This window comes from Rhineura floridana, chromosome 2 (assembly GCF_030035675.1).
Source record: "Rhineura floridana isolate rRhiFlo1 chromosome 2, rRhiFlo1.hap2, whole genome shotgun sequence".
In the NCBI taxonomy this organism is placed as follows: Eukaryota; Metazoa; Chordata; class Lepidosauria; order Squamata; family Rhineuridae; genus Rhineura; species Rhineura floridana.
The window spans coordinates 23177035-23198175 of record NC_084481.1 but is presented as its reverse complement, the minus strand read 5'-3'; the positions used below and the strand labels follow the sequence as shown (position 1 = coordinate 23198175).

General features: G+C 42.2%; 1 protein-coding gene across 6 annotated transcripts in view; it reads right to left on the bottom strand.

Moving 5' to 3' along the window:
• The window catches only part of HECW2 (HECT, C2 and WW domain containing E3 ubiquitin protein ligase 2), a 299050-nt gene that overhangs the window by 67141 nt on the left and 210768 nt on the right, over nucleotides 1-21141 (bottom strand). For all 6 annotated transcript variants that reach the window (XR_009760443.1, XM_061608169.1, XM_061608168.1 and 3 more), the window contains 3 exons: nucleotides 19067-19252; nucleotides 8939-9073; nucleotides 505-607 (listed from right to left, as the gene is read on the bottom strand). Coding sequence is in view for 5 of the 6 variants with exons in the window: in XM_061608169.1 (XP_061464153.1) it covers nucleotides 505-607; nucleotides 8939-9073; nucleotides 19067-19252 (424 nt within the window). In the remaining variant the exon portion in view is untranslated. The remainder of the gene's footprint in view (nucleotides 1-504; nucleotides 608-8938; nucleotides 9074-19066; nucleotides 19253-21141) is intronic.

The window sequence follows — 21141 nt, the reverse complement described above, 5'->3', positions numbered from 1 at the left end:
GCCCTCTAGGTTACAACATTATGGCATAGCATTTGATGCCTAGAGTATACCCTAATTAGACATGTTTATAGGAGAGCTACAACTGGAATCTCACAGTATACATTTAACTATTTATTTATTTATTTATAAATTTATTTATTACCTGCCCTTCATCAGCAGGTCCTAGGGTGGGTTACAACCATTTAAAATTCAATATTAAAAAACAACAGTTAAAACAAATTGCAGTCACTGGAATAGAGTGAGTCCTAAAAACACATATCTCATGGGTTAAAGTCCAAGGTAATTAATGTCACTTAGAATTAGCTATGCATGTTATTTGATCATTCTTAATTACTATAATTTATTTGTAAAACTTCTAGCAAGTTGTATCTAATGCAGTCCGTGCACAAGCGAAACAGAAGTAAGTTGTAGGAGACATCCCATATCTTAAAATTATAACATAAGAAGCAGCCCTCAAATATAAAATACAAACAAACCATGCTACTCTGAAGAAGGCAGACATACCCACAGGAACCATGTCCTGGTACTGAGCCCTGCTAACTGTGTTGAATGTGCTTGATGGCCTTGGCAAAACAGGAGGTCCTGAATGGCGGGCATCCTCTCCTACCTGAAACACATAAAATAACTGAGGTAATTATTCTCAGGTACAAAACTAGGTTGTTTTGAAAATAAACAGCAACAGTAGGGAAACCTGACCAGCCTCTGGATGGTGAAGAGCGGTAAAGGAAGTCTAACACTTACTCACCCTGCCAAGGTCCCATCTAAAATCTCCTTTCCGAAGTTGCTATTTGAACTTTACGAGAAGCCTCCACAGGCATCGATGGGAGTTTCTCCTTGAAATTCAAGCAGCAGCTTCAAAGAGTAGATTTCTGTCAGGACTGAGGAAGGGTTACGGGAGGAAAAAAGAAAACTTTCCCTCATTGCTCTTCACAGACACAAGGTTGTTCATTACATAATCCAAAATGTACACATTAATTATTTATTTTTATTATATATTTTTTATTTGTGTATTTTGTTAGTTGCCTCATACCCAGTGATCTCTGAGCAACTTAAAACACATTTTAAAAACATACAATATAAAACAAATTTAAAAACATGTAATATACAAAATTTAAAACCCAAACGAAAAGGACTAACACAGCATACTAAAGGCCTGAGTAAAGTCTTTGCCTGGCACCTAAAGATGGATACAGAAGGCAGCAGGGTTGCCTCCCTGGGGAGAGCATTCCAGCGCTGGGGGGGGGCACCGTTGAAAAGGCATGTTCTCGTGTGGCCACCCTCCAAACCTCCTGTGGAGGGGACACACAAAGAAAGATCTCAGATGATGAATGCAAGATCTGGGTCAGTTTATATGGGGAGGGATGGTTCTTGAGACATTGAAGTCCTGAGCAACATAAGGCTTTATACGCCAAAACCAGCACTTTGAATTGAGCCCAGAAACTAATCAGTAGCCAGTTCAGCTGTGCCAGGAGTTATATGTGTGGACCAACCTATCCCCAGTCAGCAATTTGGCCACCAAATTCTGCAGTAGCTAGAGTTTCTGAACTGTCTTCAAAGGCAGCCCCATGTATAACACATTGCAGTAGTCTAATTCATGCAGTTAATCTCACATGTAGTTTGGCCCCAAAACTATCACAATTGCAATGTGACATGATTATCAGAAAGAGTATGCTGTATGGGCAGAAAGAAAAGTGTTACTTTACATTGCCATTTTAAACATTAAACTGAAAATTTTCAACACTGTAATTCTACTTTACAAAGCTGATTCTACAGTAATAGCCCACCATGTTTCAGGTCCAAACTAAACCCTAATTGCTTTTAAAAAAAATTATGTACAAACTTCCCTCCCCAATGTCATGCTCCCTACTACATAAAGAGATAAATAATTCTGTGGCATAAGTCCCCTTCCTATTGTGCATTTTTAAAAAATTCTATTGGGAGATGTGTCAGTTACAAACCAATTAAAGTGAAAGGGTGTCAAATGGAAAGAAAATACCTTCACATTCAAAATAGAGGGAACCAAATGACCCAAACAAAGTGAAAATTCCCATTTAATAAGCTTTAATACAATTTCATCTTTCTTCTTTTTTTTTACACTGGCATCAGCCTCAAATATATAGCTTTAAAACCAATGTCTCAACTGCCACCTCTTCAATTCAATATCAGTTTAAGGGCCTATACAAGAATTAAAGGGCCACTCCATTATTCTACCTGCCAACCATAAAATCTCAGTCTGAGCTGAGAGTTTAAAAAAAGCTTATTTCACCCAGTGTACCATTTAACAGATATAAGACAGGAGGAGTTCTGCTTCCACTATGAACTAGTGTGAGCTTGATGTTTTTACTAATGTTTGAACAAATCATAATTGATTGCAAGTAACCCAGCTTGCGATATGCACTAGAACAAATAATCTGAGCTGACAATGCAGGTCTTGGTGAAGTTTAAAGCCATAAAAATGTTAACTTGAGATGCAAAGGGAAAGCCCAAAAGCCTCATCTATGACCATTACTTCCCTTCACAGTTACAGTGGAGTGCAGTCTCCTTTGTATGAGCAACCTTTACTTCTGCAATTTCCTGGCTCCAATATGTCTTTGTTTGTTGCATGAACTTCAGCTTTTTCAGCACATCACTTTTTTTTAATGCTCACTGCCCACTGTTTCCTCTTAGCTTGAGAATAATGCATACTGGCAAATCTTCAACCAAATCACATATATTCCTCCAACTTTGCTTCATTAAAATAGATCAAACCCAGATTGAACCTGCTTTATAAGAAACCGAAGAGCCACCAGGAAGTAAAAACAATGAGAGTCTCCCAAAGCTAATTTGTACATTCTTCAGCAGAGAAGAACTCTCTTAGATGAAAAGTGGAAAGGACATATCTTTTTGAAGTTTGTGTCAGGAAGTGGAAATGCAAGTATTATTCACTCCATCCTCTTGATTTACTTTTCCCTTCAGGTTTTGATCCCAAAAACACTTACTAGAAAGTAAGGTCCAGTGCAATCAATAGGACTTATGGCTGAATACAGGATTTTATAATAGTGGAACAAGCCCAATCAAGTTTTTTTTAAAAGAACAAGAAGAATGATAAACCTTCAGTTTAAAAATGGTCACCTTGCAAATATTTATAAGTTACTAATAAGCTATTATTTGCTTTGCAGTGTATATTTCATTTCGATGTGTAGACCTCTCTAGCAATAGTTGTTTTCTAGGTTTGCTACGAATTCTTTGACTTAAGCCAGGTTCACATGGGAGCTAAGATCCGTACTGAATATGAAGTTTTTTCCATCAAGATAAGAGTTCCACGGTTCACACGTCTGTCCTCCCTACCTTCCAATTTGCTGTTTTGCATTCACACACATTCATGTTTATTAGTATCACTGTTTCCTTGTGGCCCCGCCCCCAAATTTACATGTTAACTCCCTCCGGAACATCCCCATCGCTAATCGAGAAGGGGTGGGGTTTTCTGTCAATTTCACACTAAGCCAGGAGACAATGGGGGGTGCAACTGACACGAAATTACTTTTTTTCTGTTGTGGGTTTCATTTCCTCTACACATAGCCCTTTTTTGTGAAGAATGAATGAAATGTTTATAGTGCGCTGTGTGTATATTTTTGTGTTTGTGTGTGTGTGTGCTTGCATGTGCCTTCATCACCGGCAATTGCGAGATACAACAAGGGCCAAGTGGGGGCTCCTCCTCCACTGCTGCCTCCACCACCCTCCCGGGGCCACCTCCTCCTCCTCCTGAGGGGCCGTGAGTGAAAGAAGCAGTGGCGGCAGCAGCACCAGCGACGCCTTGTAGCAACCACCATGCAATAGCATCAGCCTCTTGGGCGAAGCTGCTGCAGTAAAGGGCACCCAGCAGGGCCGGGAAGGAGGAGAGCGACTAGGACAGCGGCATACATCTAAGCACAAGATACAAAAATATATGTTGAGAGAAAAGTAAAAATAGCAAATAAACAGAGCGCATCGCTGGTTTAAAGGACTGAGGGAACTTGTTCGGGGAGGAAAGGAAGGCTAGAGTAACCGGAAGTTTGTTTGTCAGGAGCAGGAAATAAAATGATGTCGATAGACAGTATAGGGGGAGCAGAAAGGGAGGATCTAAAATGGTGAACAACCCATGCAGCCAAAAACAGGAGAAAAGTGACTACACAGCAGGTGGGCACTGAAGTGGTTGAGGATTTTCAAACAAATTTAGGATTTTTATCACATTGATTTAATCCGGATTTAAAGGCAATAGCAGCTGAATGCACTTGCGTTGGCAAAAACGTCATGTAAACGGTCCAAATTAAAAGGATCTGCAAAAAGCGCCAGATCCACACTAAACCTCCATGTGAACAGGGCCATTGTGACTTTTAATCAGTTAAACTGGGGGTGGGTGGGATGAGGCCCTCCAGTGGTATAAAGGGAAAATGATAAGAACATTTTACAGATCAGCTTAGAAGTGCACAGGAAATAGAGTGCACATAGCCTAGTCCCAAAGAGATTTAAAATCAATATATGTATGTTTATCAAATAAATACAGTTTAAGAGCTACTGAAGTGATTAAAAATATCTGATAGTGCATCAAAGAGGCACAGATCAGATATCCTTGTCAGAGTTATACATATTCTCGTCCCCCTGTCGCTCACTTTGTCTTGCAAAGTACCCTTTAGCTCGGCTTGGTGTAAAAAAGCAGGCTGCTGTGTTCTGTGAACAAATCTGTATTCAACGGCCCTCCAGTGGTAAAAAGGGAAAATGACAAGGACATTTTGCAAAAGATAAAGTTGTTATTGCAAAGGTGAGAGGTGAGAGTACTTTCATCAAGCTGATACAGCCTGAATTCAGCTGATTCAGGCTATCTGACACACTATTATACATTTAAAAGGGTGACTGAACTCCTGCAGTTTGTCACCTTGGTTCATGTGTGATAGCTAACTGCAGTGTCTGCATACTTGGTATTCTGTGGCATGCTCAGTCAGGGGAGTGTACCATTTCACAATTGATGGCTGGCTTTGGTAAGGTCAGTAGGAAGGCAGAAGGCAACTACAGCACAATTCTGGAGCCTGGAACCCAAAGGAGCAGCTTGGAGCCTTCTGAGCTCAAGATAAAAGGCAGATAATGCCACCTTTGAAATGGTCTGAGACCAGATTACTTTAAGGTCCGCCAGTATCTGTATGACTGTGCCCATAATCAAACGTCTGCACATGAGGTCCTGCTTATGGACCTGCTGGTGAAGTCGGTTAGGCAGGCTGGCAAATACATAAAACAAACCTTCTCTGTGATGGCTCTACAGTTGTGGAATTCTCTTCCAGTTAACATTACTTTGGTCCCTTCTGTTCTGACATTCAAGAGAGTCTTATAGACTTCTGTTTTAACTATGCTTTTCCTTAAGACATTTTGGTGATCCAATTCAGAATCTCTCATGTGTCTATTTGTCTAAATCCATTCAATACTTTGCCTGCAGTTCTACTGTTTTTATTTCTCTCTCTATGTCACTTTATGTCATTACTTGGCCCTGAAAAGCCAAACTTTTCAAAGCTAAATAACTGCAATAAATAAAATAAGTTAACTCCTATGCCTCTGTTGCAAACCAGCTGAAACTATTCAACTGACATTCCTATGGCTCCTTTGTTTGAATTTTGCACCATAGGTTGTCAATTTTATCAAACAGATCTGGATTGGATTGGGCATGTGTGGAACTGTGATGCTTCTGTAGTGTTTGTATAATATTTATGGTAAGTGCTGGTTTTGTAGGTTAAATACAGTAAGTAGAGTGAGTTGGAAGGGGGGAGTACAAGTGATGGAATGTTGAGGAATGCTGGGTTGTGATTGGCTGAGTGTCTGGGTGGTTGAATGTATATATGGGAGAATGACAGTTGGTCAGGGGTTCGGTTCTGGTTTTGGGTTGAAGAGGGTGGGGATGGATGTGTATTTAGACGGGTAGTGAGGCAGGTTTAGGACTAAAGTATATGAAGTAAGAGAATCTATAATATGTTGAAGATCATGTATATGTAACCACATGCATGACAACTGAATTCAAAGTAATTGTGTTTATTCCCAGTGTTATTTAATAAATCTGTTTGGTTAAACAACACGCCTGATCCTTGGCTGGGTTCATACAGAGGAGAAGGGTGGACAGAGCAAAACCTAAAGCTGGAACCAGTATCTATGGTGGCAGGGGTGAATGGTTAGTGAATCAGCAGCAGGTATCCAAAGGCAACCCAGGGCTGTAGTCTTTAAAGACAAAAAGATACCGGGGGGGGGGGTTGTGGCCTGAAAGTGTATGTACACGCTTAATAGCAATATGTTAAAGGAGGAGACTATGGCAGTCTCAGTGCAGCATTGCTTTCCAGTGTGTCAGGTAGCAAAGCCCAGTGGTAGGATCATGAGAGATCCGTGCCAGGGCCAGTGCAAGAGAAGAGGTCTGACAGGAACCAACTTCAAAAAATGATCCAATAAAATAAAATAAAAAATTATCTTTGACTGACAATTTTGTGTATTGGCTAGAATGTTGGGATTGAATGGCAGGAGACCTGGATTCTAATTAAAAAGTATGCTGAAGGAAAAGACCACACAGAGGATATACAACAAGAACTTTACTATCACTAAAGATATTAAGAGAACAAGGACCACAGCATGGTGCTGCTTGTAGGCCAAACTGCAACTCCAGAACTGAAACAAAACTGCCACACCCCTGGGCAGACTCAGCAGTTTCTTGTATGGCAAGCCTGGAGGGCCAATACACAACACCCCTCCCCCCTAGCTCTCATAGCCCTGAAGGTACTTGGGACGAGCCCTAACATGGGTCAATCAGTGACAGGTTTGCATCGAAGCTGATAGCGCATCATTTAGTTCCCCATTTGGCTCTGGTTCATGTAGGTCCACTTCTCTTGTCCGGCATCAGGAGCAGCCACTGGCTCATTTTCTCTTCCCACTTGAGTATTTCCAGCACCCTCACAGAGAACTGATGGAGCTGGGCTTCATCCTCTCATCTGGTCCACATGTCAACATAACACATGGCCGTATGGTGTTTCAGCCCTGTAGGACAATGGGCCCGTGGCTTGGGTCACAGTGGCAGGAATCCACGTTTCACCAGCACCATAGTTCCTGACATACACAGGGTCACCTGGGGTGAACACCCGTCCAGATTCTTGAACTGCAACAGACTCCCTTGGTCAGTCCTGGGTCAAGCCAGGATGCATCCAATCAAGGAGAGTCATCAGTCATCTGTTCATTAATAGCTCAGCTGGGCTCCTTCCAGTTGCGGCACAAGGTGTGATATGTTGTGTCAGGAGAAAACTTGCAAGGGGTCTGTCCCAGTCACCTTCTACAATCTGTTTCAATGCATCCTTTGCTGTTCTGACCATCCTCTCTGCCTGGCCATTGGTTGCTGGATGAAAAGGGGCTGAAGTGACATGTTGAATTAGCCCATTATCCAGGAATGTGTGGAATTCCACAGATGTGAACTGGGCCCCATTGTCTGAGACAATGGTGTTTGGCAACCCATGTGTTGTGAAAAGCCTGCGTAAGATCTTAATAACAACAAGGGATGTCATTGACAATATAGGAACCACTTCTAACCATTTGGAGTATGAATCAACAACAATCAAGAAAGTTTGTCCCTGGAAGGGGCTTGCAAAGTCAACATGAAGCCGTGACCATGGCATTTTTGTCGATTCCCATTGGTGCACTTCTGACATCTCATGACGCATTCTTCACTCTCACTGTCCATCTTGGGCCACAATACATAGCTGCGCCCCAGAGCATTCATTCGCACTATACCAGGGTGTTCCACATGTAGGGCCTCCAACACCTGATGTCTCAACACAGTAGGAATGACAACTCTTTTTCCCCACAGGAGGCATCCCTTGTGCACTGATAGTTCATGTTGTTTGGATACAAATGGTCTGAATTTCTCCTCAAGCTTCCCTAATGGCCATCCCCCCCACACCCAGTTGAGAACACAGGCAAGAACTGGGTCCTGGGACGATGCAGTGGCAATATTCCCAGCATGGAGGAGTGGTTCCAGTAACGACTCTAATAATACATCCAGCAGAGGGGTTTCATCGACCCCAGCAGAAGGGAGAGGGAGGCAGCTCAAAGCATCAGCATGGCAATGCTCCTGCCCAGCAATCGTACGTGTTCAGGAAAATTGCCCACTGCAATATGCATGGAGATAATATTTGAGGCATCTGCTGATTAGGGACAAACAATCCCAATAATGGCTTGTGATCAGTAGTAATAGTGAATGGTCGACCATAGACATAGTCATGGGATTTTTTTACACTAGCTACAATAGCCAGGGCCACCTTATCAATTTGGGCATAATTCTGTTCTGTTGAAGACATTGTTCTGGAGTAGAAAGCAATAGGCACCTCAAAAGAGTCCTCAAGACGGTGGCTCAGGACAGCTCCAATACCGTATGGAGAGGCATCACATGTGAGAATCAAGGGCTTCTGTTCATCATAGTGCACCAAGACGCTATCAACAGGTGTTTTACAGCATGGAAAACCTTATCATGCTGGGCAGTTCCTTGTATGGCAAGCCTGGAGGGCCAATACACAGACTAATCTCCACTCAGTCATTGGTTATTCTATGAATTGTTTATCACTGAGGTCAGCCTTCCCCAAGCTGGTGCCCTCCAGATGAACTATATCTTCCATGATTTCTAACCATTGGTTATGCTGACTGCAGCAAATGGGAACTGGAGTCCAACAAAATTTGATGAGCACCAGCTTTGGGAAGACTGACCTAGGTTACTTTTGCAATTAAGTTATTTTACATCCCTTTGTGTCTTTCAAAGACTAAAATGGAATGGAATTCAGTCTGAAGAAGGAATTAGAATACTGACAAAATAATGAAAGTACCAATCATTAATATAGAACTGAACTGTAAAAAAACTGAAAATCCTGTAACCTGGCAGATTAACCCACATACACATGGGCCAGTGAAAGCTTACCTCACCAGCACTGTGACTGCGCTGTCTTGTCAAATGCTGCCGGTGGACCAACACACTAGCTGGCCTGCTGCTCTGCAAAGGAAGCCGCGGGTCAATGAAGGTGGTAGCGCGGGAATTGTGGTCAACAAAAAAAGCCTAGCAAAAGCAAGAAGAGACAAGAGAGAAAAAGCATTTCATTAGTTGCCAAACCTCCCTGGTATTATATTGTGGGTATTTTCTGACTGTCTTTCTGCATAACCTACATTTGTGAGTGGCAAAGCATTAAGTGGTTACAGACACATGAAGTCTTAAGTTCTAACGGCTGTTAAATGTTGAACTTTATCATGCAATACGGAACTTTTGCATCTCAAGTTTCTGGGTTCTTGTTTGCATTTATAAAACAGGATTACCACCACATAGGTTTCCAACGTTCAAAACACACAGCTTGAAACTCATATTCATAGCAGTCAAGTAAAAGGAACACTAAGATTGTTTAAGAGAAGAAGGCTTGAACAGTTCATCGCAGAGAATGATGATGCATTCACAAATGGGAGGGAGGTTGAGAAGTCAGGGATACCAAACAGGCAGGAGGTAGATGAGAAAAAAGCCACAAGGCTAATGATAGGCAGATCTGTCAATTTTGGTTTCTCTCAGTTTCTCATTTTTCTTAAATTCAATCCAATCTTAAATTCAGTTCTCCATATTTCCACACTGGTTTGCATGTTTAAAAAAAGTTCTCATGAAAATTCATCAGCATTTTAGTGTGAATTTTTCCTAACAGACAGATGTTTGTGTGCATTTTTACACAGCCGTTTCCCTAACATAATGCATTTTAAATGTTATTTTCAATATATACATTTTTATGCATGTTTTACCTCAGTATATGCATTTGTGTACACATTACTTGCCTAGAGAACCCCACTGCAAAATTCAGAGAAGTGCAAATTTCAAAGGATGGCTGTGCTCCACTTTTGCATTGTTTTGGAGGGTGTGACTAGGTAGGCTCACCTTTCAGTGCAGGCTGAATTGAATTTCTCCCCCATCCCTACATGAGGATTACAAACAGGGTAAGCTCTGCTGTTGGAAATGATACCTGGGTAGGGTAAGGAAGGCTGAATTTCACATATTCTTTCAAAATAGCTAGTCAGATCCTTCAGCTATAGATCTCTATTTCACCTATATCTGGGTAGAATGATGCAAGCATTTCCTTTAAAAAAAACAAAACCTACTTAAGTTTTTTAAAAAAACAACCACCATATATTTACTGTATAATTACAACCACAAATGAGCGAGTACACATGTGAAACATCTGATTAAGTTCTATGGCACAATGTGATTACAGGCTGAAGCATGCCTGGTGCAATCTGAGTAGGGCTATTCTAGGTAAGACAACCAAAAAACAACACCCCCACCCCAGATTGTCAGTAACCAAATAATCTTCTTCCAAAAGTAGATTTCAAAACCCAACACAAACCCAACAGCTCTATATGCAGCAGCTATATGACCCAATTGCTAAAACCAGAAAAACCATAGACCGTGCAGGACATGAACAGCAAACGATTCTCTGCCTGTGAAGGAACCAGTCACTAACCTCTTGACTTGGGAATGTGTGACATTCTGATCTTAGTGGAGCTTTACTGCCAGGCTAGGCGTGCTTAGGACTGTGGCCTTTAACTGCTTGTGTTATGCAACTTATTTATTTATTTATTCTTTGATTTATATCCCACCCTTCCTCCCAGCAGGAGCCCAGGGCAGCAAACAAAAGTGCTAAAAACACATCAAAACATCATAAAAACAGACCTTAAAATACACCAAAACAAAACAACTTTAAAAACATTTTTTTTAAAAAAGCTTTAAAAACATATTTTAAAAAGGGTTAAAAACATATTATTAAAAAAACCACATATTAACAAGCAATTCTAACACAGACGCAGATAGTTGGGATAGTTCTCAACTTAAAAGGCTTATTGAAAGAGGAAAGTCTTCAAAAGGTGCCGAAAAGATATATTGTGCAGAACGAACCTCCTGATAAGATGGTATCTGCAGGAGGCCCTCACCTACAGAGCACAGTGATCGACTGGTTATATAAGGGGTAAGGCAGTCTTTCAGGTATCCTGGTCCCAAGCTGCATAGGGCTTTGTATACCAAAACTAGGACCTTGAACTTGGCCCGGTAGCAAATGGGCAGCCAGTGCAATTCTTTCAGCAGTGGGATGACATGTTGGCGATACCCTGCCCCAGTGAACAGTCTCAGCACAACATTTTGCACCAGCTGCAGCTTCCAGACCAACCTCAAGGGCAGCCCCACATAGAGCACATTACAGTAATCCAGCCTGGAGGTTACCAGGGCGTGGACAACAGTGGTCAGGCTATCATGGTCCAGAAACGGCTGCAACTGTTTTACCAGCCGAAGCTCCTCCTAGCCATGGAGGTCACCTGGGCCTCTAGCGACAAAGATGGATCCAGGAGCACCCCTAGACTATGGACCTGCACTTTCAGAGGGAGTACAGCTCCATCCAAAGCAGGCAACTGACCAATTATCTGAACTTGGGAACCACCAACCCACAGTGCCTCCATCTTGCTAGGATTCAGACTCAGTTTATTGGCCCTCATCCAGCCCACCACCGAGTCCAGGCACCTGTCCAGGGCTTGCATGGCCTCTCCTGATTCAGATGTTACGGGGAAATAGAGCTGGGTATCATCGGCATACTGCTGACGCCTTGCCCCAAAGTTCCTGATGACTGCTCCCAAGGGCTTCATATAGATCAGCCTTGTCCAACCTTTGGGCCACAGATGTTGCTGGACTACAGTTCCCATAATTCCTGACCTTCGGCCATGCTGGCTGGGGCTGATGGGAGTTGCAGTCTAGCAACATCTGGGAACCCAAAGGTTGGACAAGGCTGATATAGATGTTAAACAGCATGGGAGACGAGATGGTACCCTGTGGCACCCCACAGCACAACTGCCAGGAGGCTGAAAGACAGTCACTCAGTGCTATTCTCTGAGAGCGACCCTGGAGATAGGATCAGAACCATTGTAAAACAGTGCCTCCAGTACCCAGCTCACCAAGTCGGCCCAGAAGGATACCATGGTCAATGGTATCAAAAGCCACTGAGAGATCAAGTAAGAGTAACAGGGTCACACTCCCTGACCTTCTCCTGATAAAGGTCATCCAACAGAGCAACCAAGGCTGATTCAGTCCCATAACTAGGCCTGAACCCAGACTGGGATGAGTCAAGATAATCTGTTTCATCCAAGAGTACTTGCAATTGCTGCGCCACAACCCCCTCAATCAGATTCCCTAAAAAGGGGGTATTTGCGACTGGGTGGTATTTGTTGCAAACCAATGGGTCCAGGGTGGGCTTTTTCAGGAGTGGTTGGATCACCGCCTCTTTCAAGGTGCCCGGAACCACTCCCTCCCACAATGATGTGTTGACTATACCCTGGATCCACTCAGTCAGACCTCATCAGCAAGCTGTAATAAGCCAAGAAGGGCAAGGGTCGAGAGGATACGTTGCTGGCCACATCATCGCAAGCACCTTGTCCATGTCATCAGGCCGCATCAACTAAAACCATCCCCAAGAAGTTGCAGCAGATGTTGCACTGAACACCTCACTGGGGACTACAGTAGATGTGGAGGGGGCATCAAGACTGCTATGGAGGCGAGCTACTTTACCCTCAAAGTGCCTTGCAAACAATTCACAGTGGGCCTCCGAAGGGTCTAAAACTCCATTTCCTGGAGCTGATGTCAACAGACCCCTGACAATATGGAAAAGCTCCACCAGACAGCTACTTGAGGATGCGATGGAGGCAGAGAAGTGGGCCTTCTTCACCGCCCTCACTGCCGCATAGTAGGCACAGTTATTATGTTTTACTCGTGCCTGATCAGCCTCTCAGCACATCTTTCTCCACTTGAGCTCTAGCCGTCATCCAGCCTGTTTCATTGCCCTTAGCTCACTGGAGTACCAAGGTGCAAGCCGGGCTCCACACTGCTGGAGAGGGCGCTCAGGGGCAACCGTGTCAAGAGCCTGACTTGCCTTGCTGTTCCACAGCGTGACAGGGGCTTCAACAGGGTCACCTGATCTATCTACTGGGAACTCCCCCAGGGCATTCAGGAAGTTGAGAACAAACTATCTCATTAACCTGATAATTTACCCTTAAGGATTCAGAAACAATATCTGGCATCTATCCTTAAGGATCCAGAAAAATTTGGGCGAAGAAAACTCACACCATAATTAATTTGTTAGTCATTTAGGTGTCAAGTCTTTTTGTTGTCATCTGGCATTTATTTATCCATGCATGCATAGAGCCCTTTCAGTGTACGGGATTGCACAGGCAAAATATAGATAGGTTCCTGTCCCCTGAGAGCTTATAATGATTTACATTGGGAACAACAACAGAGAAAGGAGGAGAGTTTAATTAGTTACAGTAGGTAACTAGGATTAAGAAAATAAGCCAGGGCAATACGTAAAGAGGTAGGTTTTGAGGAAAGATTTGAAGGAAGTAAACGAAGTACCACTGTAGTAGGGATGTGTGAACTTAGCAATGTCCATTCTGACTGGTATCAGAACACAGAGCTGATTCTGCTCCAGTTTGGTTTCTGCCAAATACTATGTTATTCGTCTTGCTTCTGCTATGGCTGAAGTTTAAATAATTTTTGTCACAGTTATTAATCTTTAAAACCATATTAAAATAAAACATCTTTAAAAACATCTTTTTTTAAAAAAGCTTTAAAACATCTAAAAAAGCAATTCCAACACAGATGCAGACTGGGATAAATTCTTGACTTAAAAGGCTTGTTGAAAGAGAAAGGTCATCAACAGACGTCAAAAAGATAACAGTGCCTATCTAATATTTAAAGAGAGGGAATTCCAAAGGGTTGGTGCCACAACACTAAAGGCCCACTTCCTATGTTGTGGAAAGTGGATCTACTGATAAGATGATATCTGCAAGAGGCCCTCACCTCAGAGCGCCGTGATCAACTGGGTATATAAGGGGTAATATGAACTTTCAGGTATCCTGGTCCCAAGCTGCATAGGGCTTTGTATGCCAAAACCAGCACCGTGAACTTGGCCTGGTAGCTCATGAGCAGCCTTCTTTCCTATTACTCCCCCACCCCGCAGCAAAATCTCCACCAACCACTAGCATGCCTTTCCGTTTACAAGCAAAGACAGCAGCAGATGCCAAGAATATAATCTAACTTTATATTTGAATCTCTCAACCCTCCACCCTCTCCCCCTCCTCATCTGGACACAACTCCCCAACTTCCCCCACACTCTCATTGTTCTAAACACAAACCACCAAACATTCCAAACACACTACAAAATGGGTAAGAGGAAGGGGAGATAGAAGAAGGAAGGGGAGGAACAATTGGATCTTTTGGTCACTTCTGCAGGCCACTACCAGTGGCGGCAAGAGGAGATCAGATGTGATAGACAAATGATGATGACACCCCGGCACCTCTCTTTCTGTCCTTGGAACACTCCTCAGGCTACACTCCCTCTCCCCAGTTCTCTGGTAGATATAACTTATCTACTTCCACTGGTTAAGTGGTGATGAAATGCTGCAGCAATGCACGGAAGGAAAGGAAGAATTAATGTCTTCACTGTACATCAATAGAACTAATCGATAACTGAGGTGGGGCAGCAATAACCATGAGACACTACAAAACTGGCCATGGCCAATCTGTACTTCTGTAGCTTAGCACACATTTGAGAAACGGGCAAACTTTCTCAACTTTTCCCACACCCTAAATCAGATGTTTGTATTCACCCATTAATTTGGCCCACCAGACATCCAAAAATTTGTTCCTACTCTCAAAGCATATTATTTAATTCAGGCAGACTGGACACCAGCTATCTTAATGACACATCATAGTACTTAAAAACTGATAACTACCAGGAAAATACACTAGTACCCACTGAATACCTGCTGAAGAGGGCTAAAATGAGGTGTGCTTTTGTTGTTCTTTGCTGCAGTGAACAATGGATAAATGCATGAACTTAAGATTGAAGCGTGAGCATTAAAAGTTAATTCTTCCAGCTAAAAGCTGGTGGGGGGCACTGTTCAGGTTCTGGGTTGGGTTGTGGCTGTTGCTCTTGGGGGTGAGATCAGACCCAGCCATTTGTGTCATCAATCCAATTAAACTGCAGTCTTTTTATTTAGATCTTGTTCAGTCCAATTTACTTTAAGCACTCTGGCTTAACTGGTTCATGAATCAGCCTCATTGATGTTGTGACTTTTATATGATTTAAACTAGTGAAATTAGAAAAAAGTGCTGTCCCTTGCAAAGGCTAAAACTTTAACCCTAAAATCCTAAAACAAGCATATAACTTGAAAGATAAATTCAGAGCAAGTTTGTCCTGCAGGGAAACAAATGTTTCCATATGAATGGTGTTGCATTTGCACAATTCTGATTCTTACACAGCAATTTAGCAAAGTATGCAGTACTTGTTTATGCATTACACTTAAACAAACAGGAAAAAATACTTAAGAATTACACTAAATGAATGGAATCATATTTCGTTAAGCGCAAATGCTTTGAGGCCAGCTCGTAGTAGTCTACTACATAATGAAACACAGAATTGCTACTTTGAAGCTTCAATGGAGAAACGTCACTGGAGCTTCAAAGCTTTGGGCTAATCTGGACAATGGCAACACAGCAGGAAATGGAGCTGAAGCACATTAGAAAACCAACAGCCTAAGTTTATACCTACCAATGACCACCAGGCAAGGGTGTAGCCTAGATATTTATGGAGGCTGGGCACAGAAACAGGATATTTTGGTTTGGACAAAGCTTCACATTTTACCCAGATGGGCTATGTATCTATTCCAATATACATTTTTGTTTCAAGTAAACTATAAATACTGCAAGCACACACACTATTGTGTTACTTGCTGAGAAAGCAAATGAGTGTTTAGGATGGGTCACTCATGACTGCTATCTCAGCACAACTGGACCATACTGTAGCTGATTCTCTAAAACGTTTTCTTAGATCAAACATAAATGCAGATCTAGCCACTAGTCTATGGTTCATCTGTGAAATTGCAATACACTGTGATCTTACTCGTCAGTGATCTAGGACAAATGTATATTGCTGGTCAGCAATAAGTTTTGCTAGAAGCTCACATAGAGAAAGTACTGCAATCTGATGCATCAAAGACCTGAGAAGTACCCACTCAGCAAATCCCATTATGATAGTCACCTGTCCTCTCCACCTCTGGATAAGAAGGACAGACAGATCCCATGCAAAGGGCTGTTTTAAAGAACAGGGGCTAGCCACTGCCAACTTTAATCAATGTGTTAGCTATCAAATCATAAGAGAAGCCATCACTCAAGTTTTTATTTGCTTTTACTACCTAGGGCAGGGATGGACTCCTCCTATATTTCTGCTTCATTTTCCAGGTAGCAGGAAACAACACACAACTTGCTGTTGTTGTTGTTATAATAATAAAAATAAATTTATTATTATTATTATTATTGATGACAATGATGCTCAGGCAAGTCAGAATACTTTCACTATGAACAAAACCACTCAGCCATCTATATGCGTATTTCAACAAGAAGGTTGTATAAGGACTCAGTTGGCACAACCACGTTTGGGAGATCATGAGCACACCTCACCTCCAGGCCTGAAATGAACCATGTAAAAAAAAATGTAGTCAGAGCAGGTTGATGAATATCACCGGTTGGGCTGCATGCAAGCATGGGTAGGTGAGGGGATATTTCTGAAATAAGAGCGAATGTAGGTGCATAAATGAGCTCTTACACTGAATAGGCCCAGTACTATAACATGGTCCACTCTTGCCTCCCAACCTGGACCAGCAACTGTTCTCAAAATTGGATTCCTAAGGGAACTCAAACAGCAGGGCAAAAAGGCAGACCTTTTTGATTAAGGTCCCAAAAGAACTTGGGGGCTCAATCCTCCAGCCTTGATGCATGCAAAGCCTACAGCCAGCAGCTACAGCATAATTCTCACTTTGGAATTTATACTCCAAACTGTCCTGTCTTCTCCACACACTCTCCCTGCCCCACACTTTATACAATCCTTCACCACTGTATCCAATTCGTAAGTAACAGGGACTTGTTTTTAATGGGGCAGGGAGGTGGAAGAGTGCTGTGTTGCAATGGAATCTTCTTCCTTTCAGGGGAGTTCAAGTGCTACTGCCCCTCCTTTCCTGCCCATAAAAGGAGTTTTATCCATTTTTATTCTGCTATGAAGGTGGGAAGGAAGTGGGCAAATGAAATTGGTGGAGCTGCTTCCCTCCCTTCACTCCAAACATTGCAAAGAAATGAGTGCTGTTCCCTAGACGGCAGGAATACACAATGCTTAAAAAACCCTTCATTTTAAAAAGCAGAAAAAGTAACTGCTCCAGTATATGCCAGTGCTTATCTAGCATTTCAAATGTGTAGTGCCTCCCTCTGCAGCAATGCCTCAGCCACCTTGTGAAAAGTCTTTTGTTGCTAGTTGCTTTCTACTTTATCTTATCTGAAGACTAAGCAACCCTCACCTTCCATTGCAGCACCATACATTTATCATGAATTTCTTTTTAAATAAAAAGGGGCAACAGTACTTTCCCCAAGGTCACCTGGTAACTCTTTCAGTGAGCTTCAAGCCAAATTTGAAAGTTGTACTTGAACTCACTAGGTCACACTAATCTTGTAACCAAACATGGAGCAATACATTTTAAAATATTTTAAATTACTTGTTCTTAACTGCTTTATTGATTTTTTTAGTTTCCTGAACTTACAAAACCAACATAACATTTTAAGCATTTGGTCTGATCATGATTGTTGTCTAGTTATGCTTCGGTGACCGTTTATGATATACTTTTCTAATGTGGCCCATCTGTTGATGGCCAAGAAACTCAACTTCTGCACAGGTCGGGTCCCTTCACAGTTTAGCTGTTAGTTACCCTTGCTAGAGCAAAATGTATTTCATAAGACCTCTGCACAAGAGCCTGTTCTGTTTCCTTTTCTGGGCTCTCTCTCACCTGATGCAGTATGAAGATCACCACAAAACATGTGATCACTGCACATCTCCTACTTCTTTCTGGCTATGCTGTTCTGCTCAGGCACACACACTGGAAACAGCAATAGATGAAAAGGAGAGAGGCAGCAAAGCCCTCTGTTCTAGGGTGGGTTCCATACCCTCTAGTGGCTGATTCTCTGCTGTTCCTCCTGGAGAAATATTAAATGCCATCCCATCAGTCTGCTTCAGATTTTCAAAGACTACGACCTGGGAGACCAGGGTTTGAATCCCCACACAGCCATGAAGCTCACTGGGTGACCTTGGGCCAGTCACTACCTCTCAGCCTCAGAGGAAGGCAATGGTAAACCCAGGTGACATTTCTCTTAAATTCTATCTGATCTTTTAATAATGATTTTGAACAACTAAGTATGGAAAAGCAGTTTCCCACCCACACTCTTTCACTTGTCACTGACAAAGTGTGCCTCTCTCTGAAATCGGACTGGGGAAAATCATTCTCCTATTTGGAGGAAGAAGTGAAGTATTGGCATTAGTGAAGGACAATAATTTTGATAAAATCAAACTTGGCACTGCACTTCTCCATAGTCTGCACATTTCCTATATTTGTGGACTGATCCTCAATGCTGTGAACTTCTGTAGTTTTTCCCAATACTGAATTTTTAAAAAATGTATCAAATACCAGTACAGGTCTTTGCTTTGCTAACATTAAACTGATCAGCCTCTTTGTTTTGCTAACATGAAACTGACTAGTTGATCTCCCCCTCTCTCACTGTAACTGATTAGCAAAGCTCTGGCTTTCTCTGATTGCTGGAGTGGCGGTGATCCTATATGCTTCAGGAGCAGAAGGAAGAGTCGAAGGGGGAAATTGGGTGGGTGGGCATTGGGCAGAGAGCAAGGAAAGGAAAACATTGTTAGAAATAATGATAATATTTTTCGGGAGAAAAAACTGAATCAGTAAAAGTAAAGGATAGCGGGGAAAAAATGAAAACTGACTAGTAACCACCTGCTAGTTCAGCAGAATGCGATCTGAACCGGTACCACCAAGTGGATCCCATTCCTAGCAAGCATCTCTGTTCTGACAAAGCAGCTGACTCAGTTTCTTCAGAGAAAATAAACCTAATATTAGTTGAATTTACAAGCTAGTTCTTTAGATTCATTACCTTGCCTTGTTGATCATGCTTCATTTCCCAACCCCTAGGCAACTCCAGCTGTTTGTTGGCAAACATATTCAAGAAACCCACCAAATCTCGATTATGCTGGTAGCGCTCGAAATGATGGGTATCCCGCCGGACTTTGGTGATCATGTGCTTCAGACACGTATTGTTTGTAAACATGCGGTAGGCACTCTGGGGGGAAGGGTAGGAGAAAAGAAACAAATAAAAATACTTATTTTCAGAAGCTTAGCATTAGGTTTTCAAAAGAAGGATAACGGGGCTTTAAAGTTTTGTCATTCACCTAGTGCAAGCAGCAATTCCTTCTGGATGAATAGCTTGCTAAAGCCACTGCTGAACCCTTTTTGTGGTTAAGCTTTTTCTTAACTTCAAAGATGGGGAAATCTGTTTGCAGAGTTAAATTTGAGTCAGGACCTTGCAGGATTAGCCACAGAATCTGTTTTCAAATGCTAAGGTGTATTGCATTGCATTGCATTTATTTCAAGACTTATATCCTACCCTTCATCCTAAGATCCCAGGGCAAGTTACAAAAACAATGCATAAAAACAATATACATTAAAAATATAATATCAGAAATACAATAAAATAAAAACAGTATGCCAGTTTCTTGAGTTATAGGCATCCCACTACATTAAAAAGTCTGGTGGAAAACACAACAGGTCTTCTGGTGGCAACTAATGCTGAACAACATTGGCATCAGAGAAATCTCTAGAGGAAGGGTGTTCCACAACCAGGGAGCTATTACTGAGAAGGCCCTCCAGTGGGTCATAGACTCTTGGACTGGGCCTTCCCAGTAGATCTCAAGTCACAGGCAGGTTGATATGGAAGCAGGCACTCCCTCAGATAACCAGATCCCAAACAGCTTATGGCTTTATATATCAAGACCAAAAAAACTGAATTTGGCTTTGAGGACTGGTGTATATGATCAAGCAGCGTCAGATTCTAGTGGCTGCATTTTGCATTAGCTGCAACTTGGGCAGCCACATGTAGAACATATTGCAATCTGGATGCAAGGGGAGTAATAAATTGCATGCATAGAGTGCCTTTCCCTAATTCACCAAGAGTACAACTAGCTGACACACTTCTACAATTAGGGAAATAGATTTTCAGTCAGGTATAAACCCCAGCACAGAGTCTTTTTAAAACACACCATGTTTTGCAAATGAACTTGTAACCTGAGGATACATCTAATTAAAGCACAAATGGACCTCAATATTAGATGTTCCTTTATGGTGCCTTCCAAACTTAAATATAGGGACTTCCAAAATTGCCCCATGAGGTCCCTGCAAGAGGGGTTTGAGCAAACCCAAATCAGGTACGTGGGAGATGAAAACACAGTTGTTGTCTCTGAACTCGTAAATAATTATTGAAAAAAATCCAATAAATAGATGCTCTTTTATTAATATTTTTGATGCATTATTGGTTAATAATTAACAAGTGGGACCTGCAACAAAATGTTGCTGTGTGGAGTGTTTCTGTTTAGTGTTCCTGTTCAGTGTTCCAGCTGAGCCTTCTTTCAGGATGCCCCATTCCATTCCCCTGACCAGATTTCCAGTCCCTCCCCAAAGACATTCAGCATTCTATGGCCACTGAGCACGCTCAGTTCTTTTTGAGTTGTTTGAGAAGGGGGTGTTTCCTTAGAGCGTCTTTTGTTGTTCTTCTTGTTAAAGATTGTTCCTTCTTCTGTAAACCTTAAGGTTCCCCAGAGCAAGCTAATACCTTCCCTCTTGTTTTTCAGTAGCCCCATTTGGGCTACTCAGCACCTTAGCATAATGATAATAAATCCTTATGAGCAACTGAAAAGTCTTTTTTCTACACTGACCTGTCATCCTACTCTGACTAAACTCGTTTCTCCAACAGCCTTGGATTACTCCTGTTCATCAGATGAAGCTCCACACCAAATTCCAAATGGCCTAGGGTTTTCAGCCATGAAAGCATCCTATACAATTATACCAATGTGAAATGCAGGACACTTTCACAGTGGCCCAACCCAACCAGCAAACTCCTCATGATCTGTTTATATAATTATATAATTATTGAGGGAGTGCATTAGCACATGATTT